The following is an 18891-nucleotide window of genomic DNA, read 5'->3' on the forward strand; positions in this document are numbered from 1 at the left end:
GTCTCCGGTACATAGAAAAGTAATGTCCTATAGACATACATAGAGAATAGTAGGCCTAGAGGCCTCACATTAGTAAGGACCAAACTATAGAGAAGAGCCAATCAGCTGCCACCTCCCTCTAGAACCTTCCTGTCAGGAGCCTCAGTCCCTCAGATTTTCGTATGCACTAAGCTAAGTAGGCGTGGAGAATTAGGTGAGTCCTTCCAGGGAAGGCGGGAGGGTTGCATGTGAAACTTTGAAAGACACCAATACTGGATAAGGAATATGCTACTTACCAGTATGCATCTGTTCTTGGCATAGAGGGCTGCAGAGTGGTACATTATGAATAGATCGCCATCTGGTGTTGGGCTCGGATGATTGCACTTGTTTTTCTCTTGGAGAGTCTTTTGTAGATTGGTGACTCCTCCTTTGGTTGCTAGTGCGCATGGGCATCGGCTCCATCCTTAGATTGTTTTGCCATAGTAGGGTTAGATGGAGTAGTATGATAGAATACAGATAGAAATGCCCATGTAAGTGTATCTAAATAAGAAATTGTTGGAACAGACACAGGTTTCCGGGGAGGCTAGGAGGGCATGTACCACTCTGCAGCCCTCTATGCCAAGAACAGATGCATACGGGTAGGTAGCATATTCCGTTCGAGGCATATGGGCTGCAGATGGTACATTATGAATAGACTATACAGCAGTTCTCTCCCTAGCGGTGGTCGCCCGTGTCTGTTGCAACAGTCTGAAATAAAGTCTTTAATACAGCTTGTCCCACTCTAGCTTGTTGTGTTGTGTGCACATCTACACAATAGTGCTTTGTGAAGGTATGCGGTGTAACCCAGGTAGCTGCTTTGCATATGTCATTTAGTGGAATGTTTCCCAAGAATGCCATAGATGCTCCTAGTTTACGTGTAGAGTAAGCTCTAGGAGGAACAGTTAATGTACTTTTTGCTTTTAAACAACATATTTGTATACATTTTACAATCCACCTGGCAATGCCTGCTTTAGAGATAGGATTGCCCTTATGTGTAGGAGATAACGCTACAAATAGTTGTTTTGTCTTTCTGAAAGTTTGTGTTCTTTCTATGTAGTACAATATTGCCCTTTTGATATCTAATGTATGTAGGGCCCTTTCCGCTACCGTCTGTGGTTTCGGAAAGAAGACCGGTAGTTCCACTGACTGATTGATGTGGAATGCTGAAATTACTTTAGGCAAGAATTTTGGGTTTGTTCTAAGAACCACCTAGTTTTGGTGTAACTGCATGAATGGTTCTTGAATTGTAAACGCTTGTAACTCACTTACTCTTCTGAGTTGAAGTGATAGCTATGAGGAAGGCCACCTTCCATGTGAGGAATTGTATTTCACACCTATGCATAGGTTCAAAGGGTGGTCCCATTAGTCTGGTAAGTATTATGTTGAGATTCCAGGCTGGGGAAGGTGGCAGTCTTGGTGGAATGACTCTTTTGAGTCCTTCCATGAAAGCTTTAATTGCTGGTACTTTAAACAGGGAAAGATGTTGCCTGTTTTGTAGGTACGCCGCTATAGCTGCAAGATGAACTCTGATAGAGGTATATGCTAAGTTACATTGCTGCAAGTGTAGTAAATAGCAAATAATCTGTTTAGTGGATGTGTCCAGAGGGTTGATGTGATTACTGTTACAGTGTACAGCAAACCTTTTCCATTTTGCTGCATAGCATGCTCTGGTGGTAGGACGTCTTGCTTGTTTAATGATTTCCATACATTCTGGAGGTAAATCTAAATATCCAAACTCTATGACCTCAGGAGCCAGATCGCTAGGTTCAATTGTTTGGGATCTGGGTGCATTATTTCTCCATGGTTCTGTGTAAGGTGCATGGGTAATAATATTAGCTTTTGATGTGGCACCTGTGAGAGTTGTAGTAGCGTGATGAACCACGGCTGTCTTGCCCACGTGGGTGCTACTAGTATCATCGTCATTGAGTGCTGTTGCAGTTTCCGAAGCACTAATGGAATTAGTGGGAGAGGGGGAAAAGCGTAAGCAAATTTGTTGGACCAATTTATCCATAGTGCATTGCCCTGGGACCGGTGGTGTGGGTACCTGGATGCGAAGTTTTGGCATTTTGCGTTCTGATGATTGGCAAACAGATCGATCTCTGGTTGCCCCCATCTTTGGAAGAATGGCTGCAGTATCTGGTCGTGCAGCTCCCATTCGTGTACTTGTTCTGACTCTCTGCTTAGGATGTCTGCTATCTGATTTTGAACTCCTGGTAGGTGTTCTGCTAACAGATAGATCTTTTGAGGAATGGCCCATCTCCAAATGTCCTGTGCTAGTCTGGATAGTTGGAGAGAGTGTGTCCCCGCCTGTTTTTGAATATAATACATTGCAGTCATGTTGTCTGTTCTGATCAGGACTGCCTTGTTGGTTATTTGCATTTGGAAAGCTTTTAGTGCTAGAAATACTGCTAGTAGTTCCAAGTAGTTGATGTGCAGTTTCTTTTGCTGTACACTCCATTTCCCCTGCACTGTGTATTTTTCCATGTGCACTCCCCATCCGGAGAGCGATGCGTCCGCTGTCAGTATCACTTGTGGAATCGGTTCTAGGAACGACCGTCCCTTGGAAATGTTTGTTGTGTTCCACCACTTCAGAGAGCGATGCGTACGGTCGTCTACCAACACCAGATCTGTAATCTGACCTTGAGCCTGATTCCACTGTGTCGATAGACACTCCTGTAGTGGACGCATTTGTAGTCTGGCATGTGGTATTAGCAGTATGCAGGAGGACATCATGCCTAACAGCTGCATAAACACTTGTGCTGGTAGTGAGTGTTGTGGTTGAATTCTTTGTATCAACTTGACCATTGTTTGTATCCTGATTGGATTGGGGTATGCTTTGGCTCTTTCTGTGTCTATAGTAGCCCCCAGGTATTGTTGAATTTTGTTTGGTTGTAGGTGGGATTTTTTGTAGTTCACCGTAAACCCTAGGTGGTGCAGCAATTGAATGGTCTTCTGTGTGTTGTGAAGGCATTCTTCTTGTGACATGGCCTTTATTAACCAATCGTCCAAGTAAGGGAAGACATGTATTTGTTGTCTTCTTAGGTGTGCTGCCACCACAGCTAGGCATTTTGTGAACACTCTTGGTGCCGTTGTGACCCCGAACGGAAGGACTTTGAATTGATTATGTTGTCCTTCCACTACAAACCTTAGGTATTTCCTGTGGGCTTTGTGAATTGGGATGTGAAAGTAAGCGTCTTTTAGATCCAGTGTAGAAAGAAAGTCCCTTTTCTTCAGTAAAGGAAGTACTTGTTGGAGCGTGATCATGTGGAAATGTTCAGAATTTATGTATGCATTGAGAGGTCTGAGGTCCAAGATTGGTCTTAGAGACCCGTCTTTTTTGGGGATTAGGAAGTATAGAGAGTATACTCCTGTCCCTTGTTGATGTTTTGAAACCTTCTCTATAGCATGCTTTTGTAGCAGTGATAGTACTTCTTCTTTTAACAATTTCAGGTGGTCTTGACTCATTGGACTCTGTCTGGGGGGATGTTTGGTGGGGTAGCTGTGAGTTCTAGGCAATAACCATGTTGGATCATTTGTCTCACCCACTTGTCTGTGATGTTTTCCCAGACAGGTAGGAACTGTGCTAGACGTCCCCCGACCGGTGTTATGTGGTCTGGGGGAAGTTGCATTAAGTCACTGTTTTGGGGTTGGGGAGTTGCGGTTGTTAATATTTCCGCGACCTCTACCCTTGTTGTTGTTACCTCTGTAACTGCCTCTTGAATTACCTCTGGGTGACGTTGGTGTAAAAGAGGTGGATTGCTGACTTGTTCCGGTACTTTTTGAGCCCCATCTATAGGTGGATCTACGAAAGGAACCCCTTTGTGTTGGCTGTTGTAATGCTCCCATTGACTTAGCCGTTTCTGTGTCCTTTTTCATCTTTTCTAAAGTATCATCTGTGCTTGAGCCGAAAAGTGTCTTCTGATCAAAGGGTTGGTTCAATAAAGATGTTTGTACTTCTTGTTTGAACACTGAGACTCTAAGCCATGCATGTCTCCTTAACATGATACTGGTGTTGATGGATCTTGCTGCAGTGTCTGCCGCGTCGAGGGCGCACTTAATGGAAGTGTTCGTTATTATCTTTCCTTCCTGTATTAGCTGATCTGCTCTCTTCTGATGTTCTTTAGGGAGATGTGTGATGAGTTTTTCTAACTCATCATAATGTGCCCTGTCATAGCGTTCAAGTAGCGCTTGTGTATTGGCTATGCGCCAGCTATTTGCCACTTGTGATGCTACTCTTTTGCCTGATGCATCTATTAATTTTGACTCCTTATCAGGTGGAGGGGCTTCTCCTGTAGATAATGAGTTCGCTCTTTTGCGAGCGTTTTAAACTACAAGCAAGTCCAGAGGTACCTGCCCCTTGATAAATATTGGGTCCTTTGGAGCTGCCTTATATTTTTTATCAATTCTTGGGTTTAACACCCTAGCCCTCACTGGGTCTTTGAATATGTCTGCTGTGCGACTAAGAAGACCCTTCAGCATAGGTAGAGTACCTGATGTTCTTGGTGCAGTAGGTAGTGTCTCTAATAGGAAATCCTCTACTTGAGGTTCTGTATGTAGATATACCTTATGATATTTTGCTGCCCTATTAATGACCTGTACAAACCCTGTGTTATCATCAGGTGGTGAAGGCTTTGAGGGATATAACTCTGGGTCGTTGTCATCATCTGACCCTGCGTCATAATGTTCTCATGGGTCATCCTCACCTGGGATAGTGTCATCGTCCCCATGAGGTTCTCCCTCCACTGTATCACTGTCTAGATCTGACTGAGGTGTAGATGGTCTTGCTGCACAAGGTGGAGGAATAGTTGGCATAGTGTGAGGAATAGGAGAAGAGGGTGTGACTCTAGGTCGAGGAGAAGTAGGAGGAGTTGTATTTGTCCCCATTGTTCTCTTCTTAGAAGGAAGAGGTTTGTCTTCTAGCTGTTCATTCTTCCTCTTCTTCGTCACTACTTTGCCAGTTTGTGGATCGATAAACAAAATCTTTTGTTTCGGATCTGTTTGCTGCTCCTGTGTCGGTACCGAAGCTTTTGGTTCCGAAAGGTGCCTTTATTCCGATCGTCAATGTTCAGTGTTTTTGGCACCGAGGATTTGCACGATTCCGATTTTTTCGGTATCGAGTGAGTCTTCGACGTATAAGCATGTTTTGTTTTCGACATGGAATGTTTCGATGCCAAGCTTTCCCTTGCATGAAGGTTCGGTGTCTAAGTCAATGTCGACCGTTTCTCGGATCCGACATGGTGGGAGACCGAGAGTTTCGGTTTCGTTGCCGGGCCCGAAGGCGGGGCGTCGGAAACTTTCTTCTGCGGTTTGACCGGGCTCGAAGGCGGGGTCGTTACCGCATGGGGTCGGTTTTTTGGTAAGGGGACGTCGTCACTCACGGTTTGTTGCACGTCGAGTTCCTCGACATCCGACTCGTCCCCTTCCGACCCCGACTGTTCTTCATGATCCTCTTCTTCATCGAGGTGCTGGTCTTCGAACAGCTCCGGGATCGCCTCCGACTGCATTCTGGAAACCTTGTGTCTTCGAGCTCGACGGTTTCTAATCGTCGACTTGGAGGAGAATGCTGCGCAGGCTTCGCAGTCCCTGGATTCGTGTTCAGGCGATAGGCAGAGGTTGCACACCTCGTGTAGGTCCTTGTGTGGGAACTTAGCACCACACGTTGGACATTTCTTAAATGGAGTCCATTCCATGGACTCCGGGCTTGACCACGTCGAGAAAGGCCTCCTGTTCGTCGACGTAGATCAAAGTTTTTCTTTGATGTTGGAGTCGAAACGCGTCGGAATGGAAATGAAATCGCGTTCGATAACAATACCGTCGAATTGGAAAGGGAATACGCGCCAAAAAGTCACTTCTTTCCGAAGTCGATCTGGAGCGCTTCAATCCTCATCCGAACCCGATGGCGGAAAAAAAACAATCTAAGGATGGAGCCGATGCCCATGCGCACTAGCAACCAAAGGAGGAGTCACCAATCTACAAAAGACTCTCCAAGAGAAAAACAAGTGCAATCATCTGAGTCCAACACCAGATGGCGATCTATTCATAATGTACCATCTGCAGCCCATATGCCTCGAACCTGCAGTTACAGGTAAGTAACGCATTTCTTATTCAGTATTATGGGTGTCTTTAATAGATTCACATGCCTGAATCAGAGTAGCAAGCAATGCAGAGTGCACATTTCTGATGGAACAGCATATAAAAGGCATTAGATAATACACATCATGTGAGCATGAACCATCATTAGACATCCACAAAAAGTATTAGTAAAGAAATGTGCATTTCAGAGTAGGATGGAGGGACGGAGGAAGGATTGCCTTACTGAAATAGATGGTGTAACACTGGTTGTCCCACTGCTGCATCATGCATCAGCTCTGTATCCAGGAAGTAGTGCCTAGTGAAGGTAAGCGGCGACTTCCATGTTGCCACCCTGCAAATGTCAATGACTAGCGCCCCTGCAAAGAGAGCCCTCGTGGAGTGCGCTCTCACTTTGGAAAGCAATGGCTGTCCAGCTTGGTCATGACAGAAAGCAATGGCTGCAGAAATCCACCTGGAGATGCTCTGCATGGTAAGTGGTAGACCTTTCCTAGGTCTGCTGTAAGCTACGAATAGCTGGTTAGATTTCCTGAATGTTTTCGTTTTGTCAATGTAAAACTTCAAGCATCGTTCGAGATCCAAAGAATGCAGCGATCTCTCAGATGCCGTGCTTGGGTTTGGAAAGAAGGAACGCTGAACCACAGGTTCATTTAGGTGGAAGTCCAACTGGACTTTTGGGATAAACCTAGGATTGGTTCTCAGGATTACTCTGTCGTTTTTAAAACTGTAGAAAAGGATCCTGGATTGAAAACGCCTGTAGCTCACTGACCCTCCTTGCAGATGTGAGCGCCAGGAGAAGTGCTGTTTTCCACGAGACATACTTTAGGTCAGCTCTGTGTACTGGTTCGAACGGATGCTTCATGAGCTGGTTAAGAACCACATTGAGATGCCAGGTAGGTGAAAATATCCTTACTGGCGGGAAAGATCTGTATATTGCTTTTAAAAATTGCTTAATAAACCTGTTTGACCAGAGAGATTGACTCGTTGAAGTTCTTTTATAACGAGACATTGATGCTAAGTGTACTTTAATGGAGGAGTGGGCTAGGTCCGACTGTGCCAGATGTAATAGATAAGGTAAGATTTGCTCCGGTGAGGAGGAGAAAGGCTGAACACCTTGATCTGTGCACCAAACACAAAAGCGCTTCCATTTCAGGGAATACGTTTTGGTTGTGCTATCCGCCCTTGCTCTGGCAAGAATGTGTGTACACAGTCTTGTGGAATATTTAGATTGTGGAACTCTCGGAACTCAGGAGCCCGGCAGCTAACCTGAGAGACTTCAGATCCGGATGCTGAACTTGATTGTTGTTCATCGTGAGCAGGGATGGATACTGCCGCAGGTGGATCAGCGGCTCCAGGGATAGACGGTGAAGCTCTGTGAATCAATGTTGTCCCAGCCAAGTTGGGACTATTAAAATTAGAGTACAAGGCTCCACCTAAATTTTCCTGAGGACTCTGGGAAGCATCGGGAATGGCGGAAAGGCGTACGCAAAGACGTTGCGCCATGCGATGGAAAATGCATTCCCTAGAGACCCTGACTGGGTATATGCCAACTTGCGAAGAGTGGGCATTTGGCGTTCATTCTCGCCGCAAATAGATGGATTTGCGGCGTGCCCCATCTGGAGAAGATCTGCTCGATAATTTGTTGATCTAGCTCCCACTCGTGTGACGATGTTTTCTGCCTCCCCAACGCGTCGGCGAGCACATTGTCCGTGTCTGGGACATATTCCGCCCTTAGGGGTTTTCCAGATTTTTTGCGACTCGCGAGAGAGCGTCAGCGAGCATGTCCCTCCCTGTTTGTTGAGGTAGTGCATAGTCGTGGTGTTTTCTGTCCGGACGAGCACCAGGGAATGTTCGATTCTTGGCAGGAAAGCTTGAAGGGCCAGGAAGACTGCCAGCAGTTCGAGCAGATTGATATGTAGTTTCTTCTCCATAGGAGATCACTTCCCGCTTATCTGTAGCTCTTGCAAAAAAAATTCCCCAGCCTTCCAATGAGGCGCCTGTTGTGACAACGTGAGGAGCAGCCGGAAGCAGGAATGACAAGCCTTGAGACAGGTTTTGAGATGACATCCACCATTGCAGGGCTCCGACCATCTGAGGATTTACTTTTATGTGGTCGTCGAATGACCCTGTGCATTAGGCCCACTGCTTCGAGAGCACCTCCTGTAGAGGTCTCATTCGTAGTCGACAGTGAGGAATCAGGAGGATACCCGATGACATCATCCCCAGGAGGGATTTGAAGAGGCGGACTGTCAAGACTTTCTTCGAGGCTACTATAGCAGCTAGTGCAAGGAGCTTGTTCATCCTCTCTCTGCGTGGTAAAGCTTTTGCTGACCGTGTGTCCAGGGTTGCACCTAGGAAACTGATGCACTGAGAAGGTTGTATGGCCGATTTTTCCTGATTGAGGGTGAGACCCAAGCAATCGAAAAGCTTTAAACAGGCATTGGAAGCCCTGGACGTGTCTTCTAAGGATGGAGCCTTGATCAGCCAGTCATTCAGATACGGAAAGACTTGGTGATGGCACTGTCTGAGATATGCCGCCACCGGGGTACGACATTTCATGAATATGCGCGGTGCAGACTTGAGCCCTAAGGGCAGAACGCGAAATTGCAAGTGTCTGCCCGCTACTGCAAATCGCAAGTACCTTTTTGTGATTCCTGTGAATTGGGATATGGAAGTAAGTGTCCTGTAAGTCTAGGGACGCCCTAAAATCTTGCTCTTACAGTAGTTGCAAGACCTCCTGGATCGTTACCATGCAAAACAACTTTTTCTTAGGAATTTGTTGAGGGCCCTAAGGTCCAAGATTGGTTTCCACTTCTTGTCTTTTTTTTTTTTGGATCAAAAAGAAGCGGGGATAAAACCCTTTTCCCTTCTGAGATGGAGGTACTCTCTCTATTGCTCCTTTTTGCAGCATAATCGAGATCTCTCGTAGAAGCAGCCGTAGATTTTTGTTATTTCCGCTGTCCTTTACCTTGAAAGGACGACTTCCCAAAAAAGGATCGCTTGTTTTGCTGTTCTTGGCACTGTTGGTACTGCGGTCTACTCTGGCCTGAAGAGCAGGAAGATTTGTATTGATAATTTCCTCTGTAGGAAGACTGTCCTCTTCCTCTATTTCTACTAAAGGACTGGTTCTTATACTGAAGAGTGCCCAAAGCTCTCGCAGTGTCTGCTTCGTCATTTTCTGTGCCAAATAGTAACTGGCAATCATATGGCCTGTCCAAAATCTTTGTCTGCACCTCAGGACGGAAAGAGGTTGCCTTTAGCCATCCTTGGAGCCGCAAGACTGCTGCTCCAGCCAACTGGCGGAACCCTGTCATAGCGATATCCATCGTGCAGTCTATAGTTTCTGACACCGATGCTTCACCATCTAGCAGAATCCTCTTTACTTCCTCTTTGGATGAATCTGGCAATTCTGACAGGTATGGGGCTAGGAGTGCCCACAATTGTCTATTATAGCGTCCCAAAAGCGCTAGGGCTTTCGCGGCCTTTACCGTCATTGTCGACATTGAGGAAAACCTGTTCCCAATGTGGTCCACTCTTCTTCCCTCCTTATCAGGAGGAAGAAACAAAGGGGCCGAAGGATTCCTGGAGGTCTTCTGGGCCGCCTGTGTCACTACGGAGTCCGGCTTAGGATTCCTGTTAAACACGCCGGTGCTGTATCTGGCGCCCTATACTTCTTATCCAACTGAGGGATAACTGGTGATACAAAGGAAGGGTTCTGCATGACCTTTACCCCTTCTGACTATAGGTAATCGATATTGACCTTACTGCCTTCTTGAGAGGTTCTTTGAATTCATACAAGAAGCAGACCTGTTCTTGAGAGATCATTGATATCTTAAAACATTGAGCAGCTCTCATTATAGGAGATTCCAGAATAGTCGGAATTTCCCTTGTCTACAAGACTGTCGACGAGATCACCGTCATAGACTATGCCGTCGTAGGCGACGCCATAGACGATCCGTCGTAGACTAGGCCGTCGTTGACGACGCCATCGTAGACAAGGCCTTCGTAGACGAGGCCATGGTAGACGAGGCCATGGTAGACGAGGCCATGGTAGACGAGGCCATGGTAGACGAGGCCATGGTAGACGAGGCCATGGTAGACGAGGCCATCGTAGACGCCGTAGACAGGCCGTCAAAGACGAGCAGTCATAGACGAGGTCCTCATAGATGAGGCCATCATAGACTAGGCCATCATAGACTAGGCCATCGTAGACGAGGCCATCGTCGACGCCGTAGACAGGCCGTCGTAGACGAGCAGTCATAGACGAGGCCGTCGTTGACGGCGCAGTCATAGACGAGCCATCGTAGACAAGGCCATCGTAGACAAGGCCAGTCGTAGACTAGGCCAGTCGTAGATGAGCCGTCGTAGACGAGCCGTCGTAGACGAGCCGTCGTAGATGAGCCATTGTAGATGAGCCATCGTAGACAAACCATCGTAGACAAACCATCGTAGACAATCCATCGTAGACGAGGCCATTGTAGATGAGGCCATTGTAGACGAGGCCATCGTAGACGAAGAGGCTGTATTAGGCAATGATGATGGTTTCTTCGTTGACGATCCTGTTGAAGATGTTGGCTTTTTAGTCTTTACCTCAGGAGGCATTGAAGACGCCTTCCTGAAGGGTCCCATGACCAGAGGAGGTGATTTTGACTGCTCCGAAGTCGTTTTTTTACATGATTTTTCTCCAAAAGCAAGTCCTTTACTCTCCTTCTCCACAGAGTGAGGAGATCTTGAAGAACTGCACCCAGAAGACCCATGAGTGGTCTTTTTGAGGGCCTTCTCAGGACGTTCGCCTGAGGAATGAGTTTGAGGAGATTTTCTTCTCTTTTGAGATCTCCTAGATGTTGAGGTCAACGCCTCATCACTTTCACTAGAGAAAATAAAAAACCTCCTTTCTGGTATTAGTGTTTGACACCATATTAAAAGTCGCCCTTCACGACCTCTCAAAAAACTTACTTGAGAAAGAGCGACATACCTTGCAGTCTTTCTTTACCAGACCTTCTTTAAAGAATGTATTTGAAGATAATCCATAGTAGAAAAGAATCCTTGACAACATAGTTATTTATTAAAGTGCAAAAACACAGAATCTGAGCAGAGCTCAGAGGAGACTCCCTTAGCACAACGTGCGGTAGAAAATCTGAGGGACTGAGGCTCCTGACAGGAAGGTTCTAGAGGGAGGTGGTAGCTGATGGCTCTTCTCTATAGTTTGGTCCTTTTTACAAAAGGACAAGGATATGTTACTAAGGTGAGGGCTCTAGGCCTACTATTCTCTATGTATGTCTATAGGACATTATTTTTCTATGTACCGGAGACTCCGGGCTCTCGGTGACTGGGAATGATTCAGGCATGTGAATCTATGAAAGACACTCATAATACTGGATAATCCTATCTTACTTGATAACTGAAGCAGGATGTTCTGGTGAGAGTTAAGAGGCAGCGGCAACATGAGCATCAACTCTTTCTACAACACCTCTAAATAGTGAAGAGAATTACCTTCAAAGACAAGTGTATTACTCACCAACACTGGGATGGCGTGAATCAGCTAATATATGACCCATAGACCCCAGCATATTCAAATTAGGTCTCCTTTTCCAAGACTCCTAATAGCTCCTGGCAATTCAAAGCTCAAGTGACTATTTTTCATCTAAATTATTCTATTGCAGGTGTAACACTCTCTGGGCTCCCTTTGAAATGAAGAATCTTTAGACGTTTACTAAAGTGTTTTGCTGACTATTTTGTGTGTGGCATGTAACAAAGAAAAATGCTACTGAAACTACTAAAAGCCACATTACTGTTGGCTCCATGGAATACAGGATATGTTTGGTGTACGAAGTGTGCTCTGTCTAACATGTTCAGCTAGTGTCTGCGTGGTATAACCTGCTGTAAATACTTATGGGAGCTTACCGATCATTAACAGGCATACACCTGGTGTGTTAAATGTGCTGTAAGAACGCACTTTACAAATACCAGCCTAGATTCAAGAATGCACTTTCCAGATAACAGTCTATGTTAGAACCTGAGCAACCTCACATTAGTTGCAACAGTTGACTCAGATAAGAAAACAAGATATTTTACACTACTGTTTTAATCTTTCCTTGATGGCAGGATCCATCACTGGCGAGCCTACGACAAAAGAAAAATGGCACTTGTGGAAGTACTGGTAATACTTGTCATCTCTCAAACAACTGGTTTGCAAAGGTTTTCAAACGAGAATGCTGCCACTTTGGCAACTTTTAAAGCTCTTCAGACTGAGGATGCATATGCATAAAGCAGTCAATCATCCACCTGTAAATCACCAATTGTCACATTTCATGTTCTGCATGTTTGCTCAGATATGTAAAGTTGTAGAATGTATGAGCCTACTGAGCAATATCTGAGTTGTGAAAGGGAGCAACCTAAAGACCAAGAGCAGTGATGAAGGTGATTTTTCTATATTTTGTCAATGTGTTCTTACCTCCTTCCAAAAGATTGGAAATCTGAATACACATCCTAAAATGCCATAATGGGGAAAAAAGCGAATACTTAACCAGACTCCGGCCAAACTGACTGGCAGAACTTCGTGGCCCAAAACTGTATCTTTTCCATAAGATGCATCTGGTGAGTAGTGCGTGCAAAAAAAGCACTAGGAGTACCCAACAAAGGGATCCAACCTGCTGAGCCATTTGTAAAATAAAAGTAATTGAAGGAAAAGCATGTTCTGGAAAACGAAGTATGGCCTTTTAGTTAAGCAGTTCAAACTAGACTATTCTCCGGATAAAAATTGATATCAAAGAGGGAAGAGTTGCAGGTCAGCAAAAATTGTTAACAAGGAAGTCTTGTGGGTCAGCAGTCAAATGATGCCCTCAGGTCTAATAGTTTGTGCATCCGAAAAGACAAAATTGAAAGACCGTTTAACACCTTGGCTGCTGTGACTTTTCCCCTCCTGTGCTGAACTTCTTTGAATACTATTGTTTCATGACGAGCTCAGCTCGTCATAAGCACAGCTCAACAGTGCCTCATGACGAGTCATGAGCATCGAAGGGGTTAAGAGCAGGATCTTTTCATGGGAAGATACATATGAAAAAGACAATCAAAGTTGTAGCTCACAGCCCATTTTGAATGTAAAAATGTAAAACATTTTCCTTAAGTGTATCCCAGCATAGCATAAAGGCCAACTTAGTTGCTAACAAGAACCAATATCAAAACCAGTAGAGAAACAGGATAGTGAAGCCTATGCACCATTTAGAGAAGATTTGAGAGGATTTGGACCTTGCTAAAATATCTAGTAGCAAGACATTCTCTTGGCATTACGTCCAGTTTGATTGTTTTCCAGCTCAGCATATAATGACATTTTTTTTTCTTTTGAGCTATCCAGATATGGTAGTTTTTCATGCCCAGGAGATCTAGAACCAGAGGAAGCAGTTAAAGGGGTCCTCCAATAGAAGTACAAACTCAGAGAACCACAATTGAAAAGGCAATCAGTATCTCCCTAGAGTTAGACAACCGCTTGAATTTTCAAAGAGCTTAATGCAAAATGAAAATTGGAGAAAAATCATCAAGAAACTCTGACTAATCAAAGAGTAGTGGCCATCTCTTAAGGACTTCTCCAGTCCAAATTAAGATGCAAAATCTGGACATACTCTACTTTCCCTCAAGGTGTTCTTGAAGGTCCAGTCCCACTACAGAGTTGACAGAAGAGTAAAAAGAGTGAGCTGGTTATAATCAACAGTACGATAAAACGCCAAATCACTGCCGTCCATAGGTTAAGCTGGTCCTCCCCATCTCCAACACTTTATCTAGAAAGGCACTACACAAATAAGTCCTCATGTTATATTGGCTGGTACCCAATATTTGACGGTACTGTAAAAAAGCCTTCTTCCTCCCCTAGAGCATTAGAAGTTCTTATTTTGCAGCTTCAGAAACAAAGAAACTTAGTTTTGCAGCTGGTACGATTATATTATTGAAGCTGCATTAAACTGATGACAACAAACAGAGGAGGTTTTAGCCAAAAAAATTCTCCCATGGGATCTGCAATGTTTTTACTTTACCCAAAACAGAAGACGGCAAGCAAGCTGATTTGTCCTAATTGCAAGGCCCTCATAATAGCAGAGTTGCTAAATTGTGAACTGCAAACAAAGGTTCACTGCTGAGAAGATTTTATTTATAAATCACAAACTTTACTCTGAAAAAGGTCAGTTTCAAGAGAGCAAATCACACACCATTACGAAAAACTCCCTGCCAAGTGACTTGTTTATAGGAGTAGAAGGTCTCCACCTTGGAAAAATGGACCAGAAGCTGCTGGCTATGAACATGGACCAAGGTTTAATGTCTGCATATGTTTAGTCATCACTCGGTACAGTTGCTCAGATGATCACAGGAGATCAATGTTATTGTCAGTATATTCCCACAGCACAGCCACTCTCTTGTTTTCGGGAGGAACAAAGAATAAAAAACAGATCATATTTCTTGACAAATCAGCAATGTTCTTGACGTAAATGAAGGCATAGAGACAACAATGAATATAAGAAATGTCATCAGATCAGGCTAGAAACTACTAGTTGCAGGACCAATTTATGCAGTCTACGATTTTCACTTTGCCTGGAGAGGTTTGTGAGAATACTCAGAAGATGTCTTTAAAAGCAGATACTGGTATCTTTTTGGAAACTAGTTTTTTTTCAAAATCTTTCTTTTTGCTCCCTTTATGAATCATGTGGATAAAGGGCAGGATGCAGACTGTTTTGACTATCAGAATCCCAGGTAGCATTGGTAATCATGATACAGGATTAACCCCCAAAGGAAGAGATTTTGCTTTAAGACCTGTTAAACTTCATTTGAGATATGGCAAGAGGAGTCTGATCCATTCCACTATAGTTAATAGGCATAAGAACTCTTCGGTAGTACCTTTTGCAGCTGGTCCAATATGAAAAGGTCATTGTGTAGCACAGGAGCTGAACTCTATTTACTTGGTGCTCTATCTCAAGAGCTTGCAAATGGGTGGCACTCGGATATTTTCCCTTGTAAAAGGATAGTATACAATCTTAGAGCAGGGGTAGTAACATTCTCATTCCTAAATGTAGACTGTGTCGAGCCCTGAATGCCTCTTTATGAGAAGCAACCACTTCTGTTATGCGACAAAGGCATTGGTTCCCTTGATATTGGGTCCTGCTTCAAAGAAAGCAGACAGTACATCGATGACCTTGGATTAATTCCAGCCCAGAAAAGACGGGAACTCACTAGAAGGACATTCGCAAATACGAACTGCAGCATCCTGTCAGTAAGTATCTAAGAACTGCTTGTGCATCCTATGCCCTACTTGATCTCCACTTTAAGAGTTAGAAACAGCAGCGGGGAATAGGTTGTTTACTTCAGATCAATTAGAACTGAAAATAATAGAATAAACGGACATTGATTAAACTTATGAGTGAAGAGGAAGCAAATAAGTGCTCCATAGTTACATAAACCAGTAACTTGGAACAGATAAGTGGTGATGCACTGATGAAGCAAGATTCAACCATGCAGAACTGCCGAGTCTGGAAACAAGCCGAAAAAAATCGAAAGTGGCAAGGTTATTTGAGATGCTTTTCTAGTACTTCCTGCCAGTGCAGGTAATGATCACCCATCTGGGAAGGTAGGAAAGCAGAACAAAGAGGCATCCAATGAAATGGTACTTGTAAACATAAGTGAATTAAGCTAATGAAGAAGGATTACCTGGCCCGATTGTGGCATGGGGAGAGCGGATCCAGGCTTCCCTTGCCCAGCGTTCAGTTTCACAGGTGTTGCTAAGGCGTTGTTGGAAAACCCCTTTCCATCAGCTGGTGTTGCAATGCCTAAAAATCAGTAAAAATCACAGTGTATAAGGGGGTGCTCTAAGTGGAAGGCCTCTAAAGGACTAAAAAAAATCTTTGCTAATTATTATCCTAAGGTAAAGAAAACAATATTACAACCGAAAGGAATCAGTCCACTCAAGTGCTCAAGAGAAAGTAGAACGTGCATGAAGTAGCAAAAACGCAAAGAAAGAGCATAAACTGGCTTATTGTTTGAGACTGAACAGGCTTCTGCCTCTTTGAAACTCATAGATACTTATTTTCCTGTTAACCCTAATAAAAAAATAGTCATTGGCAACCACAAAGGGAAAGAAAATCCATGCTATTGTTAATGTCTGAGCAGCTCTAAGACTTAAAAATAACCATGTTTTTGAATTTTGAAAAACTTCCTGCAGCAAAGCATGCACAGCAGACCTTTTTTTACTTGCACTGCACTTCCTAATTTGCCTTTCAAACCAGCTGTTTCCTTTCAATCATTGATTTAGAGGCTTACATGTTGAGCTGCTTTTAATGAGGACAGAGTTCTGCTGCTGTTGTTGCTGTTGCAACAGTGACGCTAGCTGGGCCTGCTGTCCACATCCTCCTTCATTGGAACCCTTCCCAGTTTCAGTTGGACCTGCGGGGGGATGCTGGGCTAGCCCCGGCCCATGAAGTGAGGCTTGAGTCATGACTGTGATCTGCTGCCCTTGGTTGCTAACCAGGACTGAGGAAGGCTGGCTGGTAAAGTGGGTGAATATAGGAGAAGGTTGGCTTGTGGGAGGCTGCTGCTGATGATGCTGATGAACATGCTGCTGCTGCTGCTGCTGTTGTTGTTGTTGTTGTTGCTGCTGCTGCTGCTGCTGCTTTGCTTGGAGGATGATGCCGTGCTGCACCTGTAATTAATTAAACGGATGAGAAGTTAGAGATTCCAACATCTTACCCTGCAATTTCAATTGTTGGCCTATCCGGGACCACAAAATGTATTGCTACACATATTTTGAAAGGGCTTGGGGAGTGGAGAGGGGGGTGTCCATATATCATGAGTGAATGGGAGTTTTGGTACAATTACTTTTCTAACCAAGTAAGTTCTGGTTCAGTGCAGTGAAATGGTTATGCCAGGACATTATGTCGTAAGCAGCTGAGCCTGCCTATTTGCAAGTTATTTTTTGAGAGGCCTAACACCGCTCCTGCAACAAAAGGTAATGTTGCTCTATAACATACAATGGTTTGTATTGTGTTTACATGATGCTGTTTCCATTTGATTGGCACTAAACATTAAGTGTTAGGGTATAACAGAAAGTTCTCTACCTTGGTGCCCCTTCTTACGAATCCACTGTGCCTTTCATTTTGTGTTTGGCTGAATGGGGTTAGTAGAGTTTAGTTTAGAAGTGGTCTGTGTAGGTTAATTTGAAGATAATTCAGATGCTAAAATGCGAGACCGTTGTAGGGTCCAATGTGCATAGGTGGGTATAGATCAATTGTTCAGTTCCTGGATTGGGTGTTCGTCTGCCATTGCTTGACAAGAGTAAAGAGCTCTTTGTCGATGCAAAATAATGTTATACAAATGAGGGTGAAATAAATGTATGTTATGTATACTTACATATATACGAGGCTTGAGTGCAGGTGGTGTCAGTTTTATCCGTTTTTTCCACCGCAAATAGAAATGAAAATTAAACTCGTCCTCAAGAATGGAGAGTTTAGACGAAGATCCGAGAACTATTGTGGCCAGCACAAACGCCCCTGGGTCTATCTCTTCTACTGAAGTTTCTTTTTTTATTTTTATTTCAAAGAGTTGTATTGAAGATATTTGTAATACAGTACAGTGGTAATGCGGGGGCACATACAGATGAATGAGATACAGGCATCTTGTGAGTACATTCAGTATTTTGGCATGGCGGCTGATATTGGTAGACGGCATATCTGAAAGCCCCAAGAGACTGGAAAGAAAGTAAGAAGGGAGGATAGGGAGGGGGGGCAGACCATTAGCTAGGTGGTTCACCTCAAGCCTGCGGCGGGATACCACCAACGGAGCTGGGCGTTTATCTGTCTACGGGGGTTTGTGTGATCCTAAGTGTGCGTCTAGGGCGGCCCACATCTCGCTTCTTTGCTGTGTGACTGGTTGAGTAACTTGCCGTGATGTTGTCCGCCCCCCTGAGGAAGGTTACCCAGTTGACCCATCTCTTAAATGTCGCCTTGCCGGTGTTCTTCCAGTTCGCTAAAACTGTTTTAGCTGCCGCTGTGAGTAGAAGGTCAACCAGGTCCCTGTCCTCCTTAGATTCTAGGTCTGGGGCCATGAAAGCGGTGGCTAGTCCATCGAGACCTTCCTGTATGGTTCCCCCACTACTGTGTTGATGAACTTGTTTATCTTGTTCCAAAAGGACCTTCGGGCACTCGTATATGAGGTGGGTCAGATCCCCCTTTGCTTTATGGCAGTTCCAGCATGTGTCTCGCTCTGTGACACCGACTGCAGCTAGGCGGGCCGGCGTCCAGAACGCTCTGTGCAGTAGCCAGTACTTTGTTTGCGCTAGTTGGGGGGGATACTTTGTTCTTGGAGGCTGAGACCCAGAGCCGGGAATTCTCTTCATCGCTAAAGTGTCTGTTATGCAGTGTTTCCCAGAATGCTATCGTTTTGGTGTTGAGTGTTGACGTGTGTGGGCTTAGGAGTTTGTACGGGTGGGCGGTTTGATGTCCGAGCATGTTCAGGTTTTGCATGTATTGTACGATGGAGGGGGTCACTTTGGTCAGGTTTGCTTTTGTGATAGCTGCTTTGATCTTTAGGAATTCATAGAATTCTATGTTGGGTAGGTTGTAGGCTAGTTTGAGTGTGTCGTATGTAAATGGTGTGCCGTCAAAAGGTACATGATTATGTACCCTTATCAAAAAAATAACCCACCCTATTATGATTTTTATTTGTAGGAAGCAGGAGCTTATCACTTTTGAAACCTGAGTTTCTAAGGAAAGGTCGATGATAGAGTTCTACTACTGAAGTTTCTAAGCTCAG

At 44.5% G+C, this 18891-nt stretch overlaps 1 protein-coding gene across 5 annotated transcripts in view; it reads right to left on the reverse strand.

Moving 5' to 3' along the window:
• The window catches only part of BICRA (BRD4 interacting chromatin remodeling complex associated protein), a 593087-nt gene that overhangs the window by 73222 nt on the left and 500974 nt on the right, over nucleotides 1–18891 (reverse strand). For all 5 annotated transcript variants that reach the window (XM_086938677.1, XM_086938681.1, XM_086938679.1 and 2 more), the window contains 2 exons: nucleotides 16405–16783; nucleotides 15796–15914 (listed from right to left, as the gene is read on the reverse strand). In XM_086938677.1, the coding sequence (XP_086794803.1) occupies nucleotides 15796–15914; nucleotides 16405–16783 (498 nt within the window). The remainder of the gene's footprint in view (nucleotides 1–15795; nucleotides 15915–16404; nucleotides 16784–18891) is intronic.

Source organism: Lissotriton vulgaris, chromosome 9 (genome assembly GCF_964263255.1).
Source record: "Lissotriton vulgaris chromosome 9, aLisVul1.2, whole genome shotgun sequence".
Lineage (NCBI taxonomy): Eukaryota > Metazoa > Chordata > Amphibia > Caudata > Salamandridae > Lissotriton > Lissotriton vulgaris.